General features: G+C 45.6%; 1 protein-coding gene across 2 annotated transcripts in view; it reads left to right on the forward strand.

Moving 5' to 3' along the window:
* The window catches only part of NIPAL3 (NIPA like domain containing 3), a 52,938-nt gene extending 39,815 nt beyond the window's left edge, over positions 1-13,123 (forward strand). For both annotated transcript variants that reach the window (XM_061148212.1, XM_061148213.1), the window contains 4 exons: positions 1,413-1,501; positions 3,255-3,318; positions 5,069-5,163; positions 9,095-13,123. In XM_061148212.1, the coding sequence (XP_061004195.1) occupies positions 1,413-1,501; positions 3,255-3,318; positions 5,069-5,163; positions 9,095-9,294 (448 nt within the window). In that variant the 3' untranslated portion in view covers positions 9,295-13,123. The remainder of the gene's footprint in view (positions 1-1,412; positions 1,502-3,254; positions 3,319-5,068; positions 5,164-9,094) is intronic.
* Positions 13,124-18,217: the final 5,094 nt, after the last annotated feature.

Genomic DNA, 18,217 nt, shown 5'->3' on the forward strand with positions numbered 1-18,217 from the left:
TCGCCCCTCGCCCCTCTGCCCTAAACCCCCTCCTCTAAGCTTCTCTAAGACAGAGAGTCCTCATCTGCAGATAGAATAACCATGTGCACGTGCTCAGTCTTTCAGTCTTGGCCAGCTCTTTGTGACCCCATAGACTGCAGCATGCCAGGCTCCTCTGTCCGTGGAATTTGGCAGACAAGAATGTTGGAGTGGGGTGCCATGTCCTACTCCAGGAGATCTTCCCGACCCAGGGATCAAACCCATGTCTCCTGCATCCCTGCATTGCGGGCATATTCTTTACCACTGCACCACCTGGGAAGCCAAACCGTAGCTTCTTTTATGATTTTTGTTACTATTATTATGCCAGTTATTATTTTGTTACTATTATTATGCCAATTATTAAGATGTTACAGAAAAACCCAGATGAACTTTTCGATCAAGTCATGAGTATGCTTAGTCCTCCTACAGTGATCCTGGTCAGCACCCCTGAGGCCCCGTGCACGGCTCTGTGCTGTGTCCTCCAAGGGTTACAGAGATGACCGGGCGGCTTCTCACTCAGGCAGTCAGCATGCATTCACCGAGGCCTGCTGTGTACTAGGCCCAGGCTGGGCCTTCTGCACACAGAGACGGGAGCGGTAGTCACTGAACTCAAGGTGCTCACAGCCCTGGTAGGGGGACAGCTGGGATTACAGTTGGACAGGAAGTGTGTTTTGGTGTAAGCAACTCTGCAATAATAACCACAATACTATGCAGTGCAGTTACAATTCAGTCGCTCAGTCGTGTCCGACTCTTTGTGACCCCATGGAACGCAGCACGCCAGGCCTCCCATCACCAACTCCTGGAGTTTACTCAAACTCATGTCCATTTGAGTCGGTGATGCCATCCAGCCATCTCATCCTCTGTCATCCCCTGCAGAGAATGGACAAAAAATATACTCCTAAATGATAAAGAGTTTATTGTAGATGGAGAGATGGAGAATGACTCTAATTTCCTCTCTCCTTTTTCCTATATTTATCGCAGTGACTGTTGAATTAAGAAGCAAATGTGTTTAAAAAAAAATAATGACAGCACAAGGCAGTTAGTGATAAGTGCTCCAAGAGTTTCTTGGCATGTTTAAGGGATCAGGCATGGCTTGGGTTGGGAATGCAGGTCACACAGAGGCGAGGAGAAGGGCATTGCAGTGATGAGAACCATGTGGGCAGAGGTGCTGGAAGGAGAAGGGGGTGAACTGCAGGCTGTGTGTCTGGGGGAGGAATGGGAGCTAAGTGTGGACCCTGGCCCGGGAGGCATACAAGGCTGACATCTTTCTAAACCCGCAGAGTGCCCTTCATGGCTTGTCTTCGTTCTTCACACCAAGCCTGCAGTCACTGGCTTTCTCCTCTGCCCTCCGACATCCCCCACAGTGCACTAACTAGAGCGCCTTTGTGTTGCAGGTTTTTAGGTCAAGCCTCGCAGATGTATGACTCCTCTCTGATCGCCAGCGTGGGCTACATTCTGTCCACCACCGTGGCCATCACCGCAGGTGAGGGTGCGGTCGCCAGATTTCTGTCTTCCACCTTGACAGCAGGTTCACTACCCTGGGGCGGGGGAAGGGAGCACCACCTCCATCAGAAGGCCAATTCTGCTGAGCTGTTCTGCCCGTCACAGTTGTAGATGGTCTTGTGGGAAAAGAGAGACCTGGGTTTTCACCACAGCACAGACACAGAGCTGTGTGGCTCTGGGAAAATCACTTCACCTCTCTGAGCCTCAGTTCCGCATTCATGAAATGGGGGTAGTAATACTTTCCTCCTAGAATTGAAATATGAAAGTGTTAGCTGCTCAGTCACATCCTACTCTTTGCGACCCCACAGACTGTAGCCTGACAGGCTCCTCTCTGTCCATGGAATTCTCCAGGCAAGATTACTGGACTGGATAGCCATTCCCTTCTCCAGGGGATCTTCCTGACCCGGGGATCAAACCTAGGCCTCCTGCATTGCAGGCAGATTCTTTTCTGTCTGAGCCACCAGGGAAGCCTAGAATTGAAATATGTATAGTCATATTTGGACTAGAATTGAAATATGCATAGTCCAAATGTCCCTTACTTTGTACTGCTTATGCCAGGTTTCATTAACAATTTTTACCATCATCTGCTAATTCCACAGCTTCCACTGGCCAAGTGACCATGTATTTCTTCTATATAATATTTAGAGATCTCATATATATATATATATATATATACACACACACACACACAATTATATATATATACATATATATATATAAAACAAGTGCTCAATAAGTGATTTTCGTTATTACATTCCCCTTTTCTTCTACTTCACCTCCATATTTTTGTTTCTTTTGCTTTCTGAGGTGGCTTCAGAGGCTACAGACATATCAGAGTTTTTTTGTAAGTAGCGGTAGTGACTGAAATTTTCAGAGTAAAAAGACCAGTAAGAGGCGATGTGCCTCCCTTTGAGGAAGGCCCAGCCGTACAGCCGTCTGCTTTGCCCTGCAGTATGGACAGGTGGTGGCCAGACCCTGCTTACAGAGATCAGGATAAGAGGGCATGCAGCCCAAGCCTGTGCCATGAGCGGGACCAGGGATGGAGTAGGGCTTGACCCAGAGCAGCTGGAAAGCTAACCTCATGTGGATCGTGTGGAAGTTTCAGTCATGGCCACTGACTTCAGTCCAGGCAAGGGTGAAAGGAATAGGAACACCGTGGCTGAGCTGGGAGTCAAGCCCTGGGTGCAGCAAGAGGCGAGTAGCGGGGGGGCTGTGAGCGGTGACATGAGTCCAGACTGACGCCGGCTGCAGGCTGAGGGCGGCAGGCCCATGGCACTTCTGTGCCTCGGGGCGTGACATCTGCCAACTGCGTGAGGTTGGAAAGCTCCAACGGCTTAACCACAAAGTCTTGGTTTTCCATCTTAAGAAAGACGAGGGAAAAGAGTTGCATAAAAACTGCTAAGTAAGGTTTTTAGCTCATAGTATCATGTCACTGGGGGTTGCCGGGTGAAGGGTACATGGGAACTCTGCTGTTTCTTTACATCTGTTAATGATACTATTTCAAAAGAAAAAGAAGAAAAGATGGAGGTAAGAGGGGCGGTAGGGGAGGAAAGGACAATCTGTTCTCCCAAAGGGCTTTAAGTCCCCTCTTCAATACCTTAGCAGGCTCAGTCCTGGTGTGTTGGGTCCCTTTGGTTTCCTGCAGAGAGGCGAGTGCCACCAAATCCTAGGCAGACTGGCCAGTAGGTGATTTGAAAAGAGCTCACTTGTATTTTCCACTGTTCACTGCTCAGGCGCCGTCTTCTACCTGGACTTCCTTGGGCAGGATGTGCTGCACGTCTGCATGTTTGCACTGGGGTGAGTCCCGTCCTGCCCCACCGACCCCCATATTGCAGGCAGGCTGCCCCTCTCCCCCACCTCTGCTCCAGCCTCTAAGCCAGTCCCTTTGAGCCAGAGGAGCAGCTGGCAGTGGGAGCTTTGTCCCCAGAGCTGAGCATTTCATCCCCTAAAGGGTTTTATTTTTCCTCGCTTCTCTTTTGGGCTTCCATTTCCTTGTCATTTCGAACACATCACATTTTGACCCGTGAAAAGACTCTCAGCCTCACCTCCGATCAAAGAAATGCATATTGAAGAAGAATTTTAATAAAAAGAAATACATATTGAAGCTACACAGAAAAGTGAAGTCACTCAGTCGCGTCCAGCTCTCCACGACCCTGTGGACTGTAGCCTGCCAGGCTCCTCCGTCCAAGGGATTTTCTAGGCAAGAGTACTGGGGAGGATTGCCGTTTCCTCTCCAGGGAATCTTTCCAACCCAGGGATCGAACCCAGGTCTCCCACATTGCAGGCAGATGCTTAACCGTCTGAGCCACCAGGGAAGCCCCAAGACGCCACACAAGACGCCATCATTTTGCAAAAACTAACAGGATGGGTAATGTCACACGTTGATGAGAGGAAACCAGCTCTCTGCCACAGTGTGAGAAGTTCTTTGATGTGGGAGGACAATTTGGCAATATCAGCAACGCGTTTTTTTTTTTTTAAATTTTCGGTTGGAGGATAATTGCTTTCCAATGTGTGTTAGTTGCTGTTGTACAACAGTGTGAATCAGCTATAACTATACATAAATCCCTTCCCTCTCAAGCCTCCCTTCCACCACCACCCCCATCCACCCCTCTAGGTCATCACGGAGCACTAAGCTGAGCCCCCTATGTTACACAACAGCTTCCCACTAGCTATTTATTTTACACACGGTAGTAGCATATATACGTCAATGTTAGCCTCTCAATTAGTAAAATGTTTCAGTGAGCATGCCTCTTGTTGCAGCTTTCCATTTCTAATCATTTATCTCGGAAAAGTAATTGAAATGGGACATAAAGACACCTGTATAAGGGTGTTTATTCATTTTAAAATCGATGGTATAAGCACATAATTGAAAGCAACTGAAATGCCCATCAGTAAAATACAAGTTAAATGAATTACAGTAGGGTGGGGAGGATAGAAATGACTCCTCTGTTGACCTGGGTGGTGATCCCACGAGTGTGTGCACAGGTAAGAGTCACTGAGATCCACATTTCGGGATTGTGCATTTTGTTGCATGTAAATTATACCTCAGTTTTTAGAAAGTGTGCTTGTTTACCTAAGCTCTAGAGAAAAGAGCAAACCAAAACAAAAAGATTGGAGACTCTGGAAGAATATACACCTGTGTTGGGGACTGGAGGTTGTCCAGGGGCTTTCCAATTTTTACTTTCTCTGTTCCTATACTGATTGAATTTAGGCTCTAAAGAACTTTTTAATTAAAAAAAACACACACACTTTTAAAGGCAGAGGACTGATGCAGGGTAAGTGGAGGTGAAGAATTGTGAGGGTTTGGCCCAAGAGAACCTGGTTTGTTCTGATTGAGGTTTGGGTGGCCACACGGCCTGTTAGTACTCACCTCCCATCTGCTCTCTGCTGATCCCAGGCCCGGCCACTTCTCAGGGCCGCTCAGCAATGAATCCCCCTCTGCAGCCTGCAGCCCACCTTTGCCCTTTCTCCCATTACCTGTGTTTGAACCCTCCGCCCAGCCTCACTCTGGCCTTGCTTCTCTTCCTCCCTCATGTGTGTTCACCAGGTGCCTCATCGCGTTCTTGGGCGTCTTCTTAATCACACGGAATAGGAAGAAGGCCATTCCCTTCGAGCCCTATATTTCCATGGATGCCATGCCAGGTAACGTCAAATCCCATGTGTCCAGCTGGCCAGCCCATCCGCATAGATTGACTGCTACTTCCTATTTAAAAAGAGACAACTGGCCTCTGGGTTTGGTTACAGGGAAGATGTGCTGTGCTATTATGGTGTGACTGTCTCTCTCTCTCTTTTTTGTTTTTAGTTTTTTCGTTTGATCTCGGTTTGCAAAAGAGGAGGCAATGGCTAAGGCACCTCGATTGGTTTTGAGCACATCTTGTCAGTTGCCATGTCTACTGGGGGATCTTTTAAAGACCATCCTGATTCACACTGGGTATAATTGTGACCCACAGCATGAGACTTCATGCCTACAAGAGGAAAAATCCATTCATCTCAGTGGAATGGAATGATCAGAGAGGGGAAGGAAAACAGGATGATTGAAATTCAAATACCATAACTCCATTCCTCAGATTCACAAGGAAGTGGATTGTTTCTGGAAAGTCTAATACCCCAGGGAACTCAGGGTTCACACCAAGAAGCACATGTTCATATGGTAGGAACGTAAATGTACGAATCAGCCGAATACTGCACAAAAGGGAGTGGTGGGGCTTGTGGAAAACTGGACAGTTCTTTTCAGCCTCGGGGGATTCAGGTGAGAAGTTTATATGTTGGCCCAGCCCCGTCTAGATTTGCTGGTCTAAATTCTCTAGGATGCAAGTGACCACTAGCTTTCACACTTTAACTCAAATTTAATTTTTATTTTAGATATAGAAGATGGAACTCTCTCCAAAACATAATCTCCCACCCTCCATTAAGACAGTCTCATGAACAAAATACAATTGCAGTGATGGCGTAGAATACTACTTAATATAGCACTCGAGAGGCAGGCATGTTCTCAGGGCTGACCGAGGTGCCACTGATCTAATTGGCCCAGGATTTATGTGTCTACTTTTTATATTATTTCCTCATTTCTTGCTATTAAGCTGTTGTCTGTTATTCTTGCTGTTACCAGCCTGCCTGTTAATAGCAACTCTGTGTCAATCTTCTCATTTGACCCAAGTTGTTCAAATCGCGTATAAAATTAAAATTAAAATGAATAAGCTCTGAGTTGGGGCCTTAAGGTTTCTCCTAGGAGTTAAATGCATGAGCTTTGGTGCATGGACCTTTGAAACATCTAATCTGGCTGCTCAGATGCCTTTTTTGCTTACTTCCTTGTTTCTCGGCTGTGTTCCGGATAGATGAGGGCGCTGGATAGCTGAATTCCAGATAGGTGAGGTGTCAACTCTGTGTGTGTGTGTGTGTGTGTGTGTGTGTGTGTAAGTATGTGTATGTACATGTGTGTTTGTGTGTTTATAAACCGTGTATGTGTATACATCTATATATTCGCATATGCATACATGCCAGGTGTGTTTTCTGGTAGCAGATAGAAGGTAACCTAAGGTGATCTCAGATGTCCACATTCTGTGACCTGTTTGTGGATGTGGCCCTCACTCTCTCTGTGCCTCGTGACCTGTGGGAAGCTGGGTGTTGGAGAAAGGAGACCCTGCCCTCCTGCCAAGGCATGTCAGGACTGAGTAGGCCTGGGGTCTGTACTATGAGGTGGCACATGGGCTTGGAGTTCAGATGACCTGGATTCAAATCCCATCTCCCATATCTCAGTGGGATCGTATGTTAAAGGTCCCTTGCACAATGTTTGGGATATGGTAGATGCCTGGTTCAATTTGATTTCACTTTACTTTTGCTTTAAAAAAAAAAAAACTTTGAAAGTTCCAAACATTTGTTTGACCTGATGCCAGGTAGAACAGAAAGAAAACCCTTAAACAGAGTTACCTTTCTAGCTGCTTGGTTTCCCTGGTCAGCATCAGGACCTCCTGGCTTTTGGTCTCACCAGACTGACATCTTCACAACCAGCCAGTAGCCACCATGCAAGAGGCATTCAAGTTCCAGAGATTCAGTATATGTCACAGTTAGGAGAGGCTTTAAATAATTCCAGAACCTGCAAGACTTCTAGAAAATGAGAAGGAGAGAAACAGTCCCTGACAGCAAGGAGGAGCTGGCCTGGCTCTCATGGCCGGGCCTTGGGACTCCTGGTTGAACATAGACCATTTCACAGAATATCAGCATCAGACAAGGACATTCTGTGACCCTGATGGATCAAAACACAAACAGGACCACACCATTGTCACGTCCAAACACAGACAAAGCATGAACATTGTCTGAACGATAAAGACCAACCATCCACCTGACATGAGTGGCTCCTGCTTCTTTACCAATCACAGTTTTAGTCTCCATCTTGTCTTCTTTTCTTCTAGATAACAACCATTAAGATCACCAGTTATAGAATTAGCCCCACTTCCTGACAACATCTAATCCAAAGCAAAGCACTGCTTCCTAAAGCCCTCCTAACATCACCCTTCACAACCCCGATCCTGTAATAGCTCCTTTTTGACACCCACTTACTGAAACAGTTCCCCATGGTGTACATCTTCACTGCCAGGAGTCAAGAAACCTAAATTGGTTAGACTGTAGGTGTATTCCTGGTGGGTTTGGGCTGGAGAGCATTGACAAAGCTAAACTATGCCTGTGAAGCCAACTCCCTTCCCTGAGAAATAGGCATCCCCTCATCTCCTCCAATTTCCTCCCTAAAATCCAAAATACACACTTGTAAACTGTACCCTTCAAATTCCCATCAGCCAGGGCTTATGCAGTGTGAGGGCGAAGAGCCTCCCACAGACCAGGACTTCCCAGGCTGTTTGTAGGATAGATAAAGAGCAAGGGCTTTGGTGTTCAATCCCAGCTCTATCTCTCATTTAGCTGTGTGTCCTGGGTAAGTTTCTCCACCTCTCTGAATCTCGGTGTTCTTACCCATAAAAGGAGGATAGTAGCATATTTCTGTCCTAGGATTTTGGAAGACTGAGGTCTGTAGGGAGCCCTGACAGCATTCTGATTAAGAGTGTAGGCTTCAGAATTTAAACCACTGAATCTGAACCCTAGAACTGCTGCTTACTGGCCTGTTACCTCAGGCAATCTCCTTAACCTCCAACTGCCTATTTTCCTAAATCAATAGTTGTGAGAATCAAATGAGAGAAAACTTTATAACATTATAACTTTATGGCCTCTGCCACCAAATAAATGCCCAGCCCCTTTATATAATGCCAGTAACATTATTGCTCTTATTGTTACTATTTAAAGCACTTAGCCCAGTGCATCAGGCATAGGAAGCAGTCAGATGTCAGCTGTTATTATCGTCATAGTTTCATTGGAAGTAATTTGCATTCAGGATTTTTATTACTCAACCAAGGGGCAAGAGAATTTAAAGTGTCTTAACTCCCTCCCAGGAAAAAGAATTGGCCTCAGAGGAGGCCAGGTCCCACCTGACTAGGGGAATTGTAGAATACATTTAAAGGAATTAACGAATAAAATATTTGCCCTCAAATATAAGTAGAAATTCAATATCAGTGTGCCCAGAAGTAATAAGCAAAATCACACCTAACCCCATATGTGAATCAGGGATGATGATGTCAAAACTCTCCCTCTGAGCATCAGGATATCTGTGTATCACGTATCTGTGACACAAAAGTTATCCTCTTCCCTCAACAGTATAATGACATTTTTCCGGATCCTGATCTAACTCAGCAGTAAAGTGTTGGCATCTACCACGTTCAAAGCACAGTGCTGGTTCCCGTCTGACCCAGACATTCCCACCTCCTTCGAAGCCAACCAATGGGTTCTCTTGACAGTGGCTGGTCTGTGTGCATATTTCCTGAAGATTCATCCCTTGTTGCTTAGCAACTGTAATATTTCTAGTGTGTATTTATGGGTGTTCTTTTTTTTTTTTTTTTATCTAAAGCATTCAGGAAATTGACAATGCACATGATTAGCTCCTGAGCACCATAGTTAGTCCATGATGGGATAGACGCAGCCTCCTTTGGCTCTCTTATCACATAATGATTTGGGGGGATGGATTTTGTTTCAGGTATGCAAAACATGCATGACAAGGGGATGACCGTCCAGCCTGACCTCAAAGCTTCTTTTTCCTATGGGGCCCTGGAAAACAACGACAACATTTCTGAGATCTACGCTCCCGCCACACTGCCCGTCATGCAAGAAGAACATGGCTCCAGAAATGCCTCTGGGGTTCCCTACCGCGTCCTGGAACACACCAAGAAGGAGTGAGCCCACCTTGAAGGAGACCCTTTTCCTCTAGTCACAGCTGCTCAAGCCGTACTGACAGTGGTTCAATCCTTGATTCTAAAACTTGCCTTTCAAGTCTTTTTTTTTTTTTTAATCCATCAACTCTGTGGAGGAGCATCTCGAAAAGCCTTTGCCTCGGACAAAGGGTAGATTACCTTGGTCCTGGAAATTTCAAATGATGAGGGTGGGAGTGGGGGCATGAAAGCAGTATTCCAGGTGGGCAGTACAGAGTTCAGCCTCTGCCTGGTTTAGCCCAACCAGACTTGGAAAGCCTTCATCATCCTTGTGGGTGGTACCTGGGCTTTCCCAGGCAGGGACCAAGGGTGGCCACATTCTTCAGAGCTAAAGCCAGGCAGAGATTCTGCCCCTACTTTCCAAATCCACTGAAAGGCTGGAAACCTCCAGATCTAGTCTTCCCTCACCGCACTTGCAGGCCTGATCTCTACCCACCTCCGTCTTGATTCTGTACTTGTGATAACCTTCATGTCACCTTCACGTGGCATGGTGAGCCAGCCCCGGGTGTCCCATTCTGTCACTCACCTGTAAGGAGCTCACATCTGCTTTCTGAGTGTCTGTGCCTCTCCAGTGAAGATGTGCTGGATGTGTCTGTAGTGGGTCCACTCTGGAAAATCATTTGATTCTGGTTCTGCTGCTTTTTTTCCCCCCTCAAAGGAACTGAGAAATTAAGAGAAGAGGGAGAATAAGAAAGACCGAGTAGGAGTGATGAGACTTCAGCCCTTAAAGGAAGAAAAATCCCTTTTCATTCGACAAGAGGGGACTGCATCACTTATCAAAGGACAGACAGACAATCTGGCTGTTTTGTGTTGTATTCTCCTGCACACCAGTGCCCTCTGGGAAAACTGGGGGGGTGCTTATTTCAGAGACAGCCTTGCTCATCTCTCCTCCATCCTCTCCGGTATTGATCGACTAGCCAAGCTTGAGTCATTGGCTAACTTCCTCGGAGTCAATAGACTCTTTGGGTCCCCACACACATACATCTTCAAGAAGCAAGAATTCTCAGAAATGGGACTGCTGCCGGCTGGCTGCATACACAGCTGTCTTCCTTTAGGCTGACTGTATACTTCTGAGAATAGCAGGTAAAGGTCTGTAAACTTTAATGAAAGTAAGGATCTCTTAGGGAATTTATTTAAAATGCAGATTCCCACACCCCGACCTCAGATACTCTGATTAAATGGGACTGGGACCAGCCCCAAGCATCTGCATTCTTGGAACTTTCATGGTGGTCCAGGGGTGAAGACTCCACACTTTCAATATAGGGGGCACAGGTTGGATCCCTGGTCCAGGAACTAAGATCCCACAAGCCGAGTGGCACGGCCAAAAAAAAAAAAAGAAGAGTCTGCATTCTTAACTGTCAGCACAGGTGATTTTGAGGCTGGTAATCCAAGTATCACATACCTTGAAAGTCTAATAATTGAGAGAGCCAGTCTGCTAAAATCCTGACACCCCCACCCCCACCTGACCCCCCCCTACATTGGAAAGCTGGAATTACCATTCCTTGTTTCCTCTTGGGGGTTTATTTGGCAGACTCAATAATCCCCATAGGATTCGTGGCATTTCTCCATCCGGTGATTACCTCTTAGAACTGCACTTCCTGCTTCTCTAGGCAGCCTTGAGCTAACAGGCAAGTTATCAGTGTTAACAGACCAGTGTTGATAGATCATTAACCTTTATGGATTATGCTTAATACTGATTTAGTACCTTGCCTTTGAAGCTGATGTTTGTTGCCTGAGATAACCAGTTCTTTATTGTGTCTTAACTACTGTATTGTGTCTTACATGCCCAAGAAGGCAACAGACAATGACTTTTTTTTCCCCTTTAGGATAGGTATCAACTCAGTTCAACAATATTTGTGAGACACTGACTATGTGTTAAACATTTGGACGGTAAGGGCTACAAATAATAAGACCTGATTTCTGCCCTCCAAGCCAGCAGCAAGAGACACAAATATGTGGTCAACTATGACAAGGGAGGCCAAGTATGATAGTGGACCACAGAAAATGACAGTTATGGAGGCCCTGCTAAAGGTCAGGCCCTGAGCTCAGAACTGGGTATTCAGAATTGGAGACGATTTTGGCTAGACTCCCTGATGGGTGGCAAATCTAGCTAAGATTTGAGCAAAACGTAGAAAATTAGAGTGATCACTCCCAGGCAGAGGGGCCAACTTTTGCAAAGGCACAGAGATGGGTTGGGGTAGGGGCAAAGGAAGAGCTGGGGCGGGTGATGGAGATTAACCTGAAAAGATGAGCAGTCAGTGGTGGAATCATGGAGAAACCTGAAGGCCTGGCTGAGGAGTTTAAAGCGTATCCCAGAGAACACAGGAGCCATTGATGGTTCATGAGTGCGAGAATGGCAGATTGGAAAGGAGGCTTTATGCAGGGCAGGGGAAGAATTTGAAGGGGTAATAGAAGCCACTGTTCAAGGTCAGGCTGCATGCCTGCAAGAACAAAACACAAAAGGGGAATTAAAATCCAGTTTCACTGCTACTCATATTTTCCCAGTGGTGTTTCCAGTGTGGGTTGTGGACCAGGAAGGGATGTGAGGGTGGCGTGGATGAAAGAAAGGTAGATTTAAATGCGGCAAACCCAGGTGATCAGCTGGCACCTGTTTGCTCCCAGCCTTACTCTGTCATCTGCCCTGTGTTTGGTGATGTCTCTTGGAGTCAGGCAAGAGTGACGAATGGATACAAGTGTGCTGTAATCTTGGGTCAGCTGACGATCATGGGTCCAGCGCCACCCAGGAGCTGCTGCTGGGGCCTGGGCAGCACCTGCCTTCAGGTTTAGGGTAACAGCATCATCTCACGAGGCAGAGTACAGGAGGGCTGGGGCAGAGCTGCATGTTGGCTGCCGGAGTGGAAGCCAGGGGAGGTCACGTGGTCCCAGGAAGAACGGCTGATGTGGAGCCATGGCCCCCAGAATTCTGACTCTGGTCTTGGGCCGGCATCTCCCAGTCTTTGTGGCTGAGTATAAATGGACTGTTTGCTGGTGTCTGATAAGCAGCACTTGCTGTTAGGATGGGGGACAAGGACATCCATTTTCCATTTGCAGCCCTGATTCTTTGTTTCTCTCGTGGTCCTCACATCCCCAAACCCTCTCGAAGGCTCCAAGCAATGGGACATGTTCCACCAGCATCCCCTTCCCTGCCGCCAGTACGTAAGACAAGGTCCCCAAACTTGGGTTTCAACTTTCCATTTATTCTCCAGCTTCCTCTGCCCACCCCACTCCATCCCCCTCTCCTAAAGACTGGGATTCTGGAGTCCCTACTCAGACATTAAAATAGGTTCACAGACGGGTGCCTGCAGCTTTTAAAGAGAGCTTAGCCCCACTCCACCCGCCCGCGCCTCTCCCATGGAGCTGCAGGTCTGAAGATGCCATCACATGAAGCCTTGGGTGGTAGGAGGGTTTTGCAGGATGCAACTGGATGCTGGGTAGGCGAGAGAGAATCAACCTCTCTCCATCGCTTTCCTGGTGGAAACCAAGCAGCTGGATGGCACAGCGTGGAGACAAGATGTCCATCAGGGTAGTGTTGGGGAACCTCCAACCTGCAGCCTTGTGAATTCCAAATCTGGTCCCACACTGGCTGGTAGACGAAACAGTTTTACTGATTCTACTGTGTGTTTCTCTGAGAAGCTGTGCAAGTGAAGTCACCTTAGAATATGTATTTATGGGGATGCTCACATTTTGTTAATTTAATGGCTAATATATGGCATGTTCTTATTTTCAAAAATAAATGTGTGTGCTAGGTACAAATAACATTATGAAGTGGTATTTAATTAAAAACAAAATCCACATGACACCTGTTGGGTTTGAGTCTTTCATTTGATTAATGCTTTCTAGAGTTACCTACCACAGTGCTGTCCCATAAAACTCTGCCATGACCGAGATGTTCTTTGTCTGCTGCCGAAATGGCAGCCACTATCCGCGTGTGGCTATTAAGCGTGTTAGATGTGGGGATGAAACCCAGGAATTGGGTTTTTCATTTTACTTAAATTCAGTTCCCTGAAATATCCCCATATATAGCTAGTAGCCACTGTAGGAACAGTGAGGATCTGAGGTGCCCAGGATTGCAGTTAAGGATGACTTAAGCACCTTTTTTTTTCTTGTAGTGGTAGAGTATAGACTCTTTGATCACACTGCTTGGGTTTGGTTCTTGGCTCCGCTACTTTTTAGCTCTGTGGCACTGAACAAGTTGCTTAAATTCTTTGTGCCGCATATGTAATACCAGGATAGTAACAGTAGCTTTCTAAGGGTTATTATGAGGATTAGGTGAAGTAATAGATGTAAAGCCTTAAAGCTATGTCCAGCATTCCGGACATAGTACACTATCGATCAGGACACTATGTTACACTGGCCAACGGTTTCCCTATTTACTTATTCACTTTGGCGTGGTGGTTTAGTCGCTAAATTGTGTCTGACTCTTTGCAACACCATGGACCGTAGCCTGCCAGGTTCTTCGTCCATGGGATATCCCAGGCAAGAATACTGGAATGGGTAGCCATTCCCTTCTCCAGGGGATCTTCCTGACCCAGGAATTGAACCCTAGTCTCCTGCTTGGCAGACGAATTCTTTACCACTGAGCCACCTGGGAAGCCTTATTCACTTTGAAATTGTATAATGAACACTTGCGACTTTTCTTAGGTAGTTCTAAGCACATGTGTCTCTCTTCATTCTAAGTTTCCAATCTACAAAGGTAGGTGTGGAATAGTGCCTAACCATTTATATCTACACACACACAGAATAATGTATACCCATATATTGAACAGGAACACATATGCCACAAACTATATACTAAGACTTCATACACATGTCAATTCTTCTACTTAACAATTCTGTGAGGTAAGTTTTAATATTATCCCCATTTTACAGATGAAGAAACTGAGACTCGAGTCATATAACTGATAAGTAGTAGAACCAGGGTTTGAGCCCAGAACCGCCTGACTCCAAAACCTGAGCTCTTTACCCGCCCTGCTGCACTGCCTCTCCTGCTGTGGTTGGACTTCCACGGGGTAAGGTTCACCCCATGTTAGGATTTCATATCTGGAAAAAAGGATGTACAGTTTCAATGAAGGATACAGACTTAAAGAACAAAAGCTCATCAACTGAGTCTCTAAGGATCTCATTGGCAATGTCACCCATGTCAGGGACACGGGAATAAAATTCAGTCTGTTACAGAACGGGGTGGTTGGAGGATTCTAGAATTATCCATAAGTCTCAGACTTTGATCTCATAAAACAGTTCAATTTAAAAAGAGAGATTGGGGAATTCCCTGGAGGTCCAGTGGTTAGGACTGCAGTTTCACTGCCGAAGGCCCAGGTTTGATCCCTAGTTGGGGAACTGGGATCCTACAAGTCATGTGGCGAGGTTAAAAAAAAAAAAAAAAAATAGAGATTAATGAAGCTTTACCAACTCTTTGTAGTTACTCTTGTTCTCCTTAAATTTTTTGTTATTTGTTTTTACTTTCCTTTTTCTAAAGATTTATTCATTTATTTATTTTTGGCTGTGCTGGGTCTTCTTTGCTGCCTATGGGCTTTCTCTGGTTGCAGCAAGCAGGGGGCTACTCTATAGTTGCAGTGATCAGGCTCCTCATTGCAGTGGCTTCTCTTGTTGTGGAGCACTGGCCTAGAGAACACAGGCTTCAGTAGTTGCAGCACACAGGCTCTAGAGTGCTGACTCAGTAGTGTGGAACACAGGCTTAGTTGCCCTGCAGCATGTGGGATCTTCCCGGGGTAGGGATTGAACCAGTGTCTCCTGCATTAGTAGGAAAATTCTTAACCACTGAACCACTGTTGCCAAAATCTTGGCTCCCTGTCCACCAGTGCCAAATAGTAGGCTAGTGCCTCAAGAACTGTGCCCCCCTCTCTTGGGAATAAGGAGAGGGTTTTACATCCTCATGAAGGTTTGGATTTTTTTTTTTTCCTTTTTGCAAAGTTTCAAAGCAGTCACAGCTGGCATCAGACAACTCAGCAACCAGGTCTGGTGTCCCTGAAATTATTAACCCATGACCTTTCTGAAATGCAGAATGTTATGAGAGAGTATGGGGGGAGAAGAATGCCAGGTGAAGAATATAATCTATATGGAGTCAGAGAGAAGTTAATGAAGCTCTGTGAAGAAAAGTCTAGCTACGAGTGTTTGTCAGTAGTAACAGCTAAAAATGAACCAAGACTATTTAACTCTTGCAGGTCTGTTTGGCTTTATTGTTCAGTTGCTCAGTCGTGTCCAACTCTTTGAGACCCCATGGGCTGTATCACACCAGGCTTCCCTGTCCTTCACTGTCTCCCAGAGTTTGCTCAAACTCATGTCTATTGAGTCGATGATGCCATCCAACCATCTCATCCTCTGTCACCCCTTTCTCATCCTGCCCTCAATTTTTCCCATCACCAGGGTCTGTTTGGCTGGTATGTGTCAAAGGCTGTTCACTAATTTCTGTTTTTGCTACACCACCACCAGGGAAGCCCTAATTTATGGTTTCATAGAATCATAAAATCTAAATACAGATTGGCAAAGAGTTGCTAACTGCTTTTGTAGATAATCTGGTTCTCTTTAGTATTTTTTATTTTTTATTAGTTTACTACAAAATAAATTCAGCTTTCTTTCAAACAAATAAAGAAAAACAGGGAAGAAAAGAGGAAACCACAGCCCAATTCATAGTCTTGTTAAATATAATAATGCAACTAGCATTAAGGTTGTCAATATAAATACATGCAAACCAAAAAACAAACTTTTTTTCATTGTGATGCTATAACTCCTGGAGATAATGAATGACAGGGAGGCCTGGAGTGCTGCAGTCCATGGGGTCACAAAGAGTTGGACATGACTGAGCAACTGAACAACAACAAAGATATTCCGGTAGGAGCACAATTAGTTCTGTGAAGACTGCCCAGGTACTATAGGCTAAATGTCAGTGCCCCACCCCACTCCCCAAGTCCATATGTTGAAACCTAATCCCCAGTGTGATGCTTTCAGAGGTGGGATTTGGAGGAAGTAATTAGGACATGAGGTTGGAACTCTCATGAATGAGATTGTTGTTCAGTCTGTCAGTTGTGTCCGACTCTCTGCGACCCCATGGACTGCAGCACACCAGGCTTCCTTGTCCTTCACCATCTCCCAGAGCTTGCTCAAACTCACGTCCATGGAGATGGTGATGCCATCCAACCATCTCATCCTCTGTCATCCCCTTCTCCTCCTGCCTTCAGTCTTACCAGCATCAGGGTCTTTTTTTCCAATGAGTCAGTTCTTCACATCAAGTGGCCAAAGTATTGGAGCTTCAGCTTCAGCATCAGTCCTTCCAATGAATATTCAGGACTGATTTCCTTTAGGTTTGACCGGTTGGATCTCCTTGCAGTCCAAGGGGCTCTCAAGAGTCTTCCCCAGCACCACAGTTAAACAACATCAATTCTTCAGCACTCAGCCTTCTTTACAGTCCAACTCTCACATCCATACATGACTACTGAAAAAACCATAGCTTTGACTTGACGGACCTTTGTTGGCAAAGCGATGTCTCTGCTCCCATTCACATGAATGGGATTCGTGCCCTTATAAAAGACACCTCAGAGAGCTCCTTCCCCCTTCCATCCAGTGGGGACAGCAAAAAGACTATGAACCAGGTAGTGGGTTCTCACCAGACACTGAGTCTGCTGGTATCATGACTTAGACTTCCCAAGCCACCAGAGCTGTGTGAAATAACTACTTGTTCTTTAAGCCATCCAGTCAATGGCATTTTTGTCAGAGTAACCTGCATAGATAAGACATCAAGTATAATTAGAGACCAATCAAGTGGCAGGGAGAACACTGCCTTCTGCTGGCTCCCGTATGCACCGAAACGTGAAACTTCAACATTACCACTCTGATGGAAGAGAGTGAAGAGGAAATAAAGAGCCTCTTGATGAGGGTGAAAGAGGAGACTGAAAAAACTGGTTTGAAACTCAACATTCAGAAAACTAAGATCGTGGGATCAGTCCCATCACTTCATGGCAAATAGATGGGGGAAACAGTGACAGATTTTATTTTCTTGGGCTGCAAAATCACTGCAGATGGTGACTGCAGCCATGAAATTAAAAGATGCTTGCTCCTTGGAAGGAAAGCTACGACAAACCTAGATAGCATATTAAAAAGCAGAGACACCACTTTGCTAACAAAGGTCCATATAGTCAAAGCTATGGTTTTCCACATACAGATGTGAGAGTTTGGCCCATAAAGAAGGCTGAGTGCTAAAGAATTGATGCTTTCAAATTGTGGTGTTGGAGAAGACTCTGAAGAGTCTCTTGGACTGCAAAGAGATACAACCAGTCAATTCTAAAGGAAATCAAGCCCGAATGTTCATTGGAGGGATTGATGCTGAAGCTGAAGCTCCAATACTTTGGCCACCTAATGTGAAGAGCTGACTCACTGGAAAAGAGCCTGATGCTAAGAAAGATTGAAGACAAAACGAGAGGGGGGTGGTAGAGGATGAGATGGTTAGACAGCATTGCCAATTCAATGGATGGGAATTTGAGCAAACTCTGAGAGATAGTGGAGGACAGAGGAGCCTGGCATGCTGTAGTCCATGGAGTTGCAAAGAGTTGAACACAACTTAGTGACTAAACAATAACAACAACAACAAATCTCAAATCTTTATGGACTTAATTCTCAAACTTACTTCATAAGCCTAAAAAAAAAAAATCACAAAGCCCAACTTTAACTCTGCAAAAACCTCTTTCTTCCTAAAACAATACACCAGAAATATTACTATACAGTTGTCCCTCACACTCTGATCTTATGACGCCCAGTCATGTAATTCAGAAAGATAGCTATGACTTATATTGCTTTCAGTCAGTTCAGTTCAGTCGCTCAGTTGTGTCCGACTCTTTGAGACCCCATGAACAGCAGCACACCAGGCCTCCCTGTCCATC

The sequence above is a fragment of the Dama dama genome, chromosome 8 (assembly GCF_033118175.1).
Source record: "Dama dama isolate Ldn47 chromosome 8, ASM3311817v1, whole genome shotgun sequence".
NCBI lineage: Eukaryota > Metazoa > Chordata > Mammalia > Artiodactyla > Cervidae > Dama > Dama dama.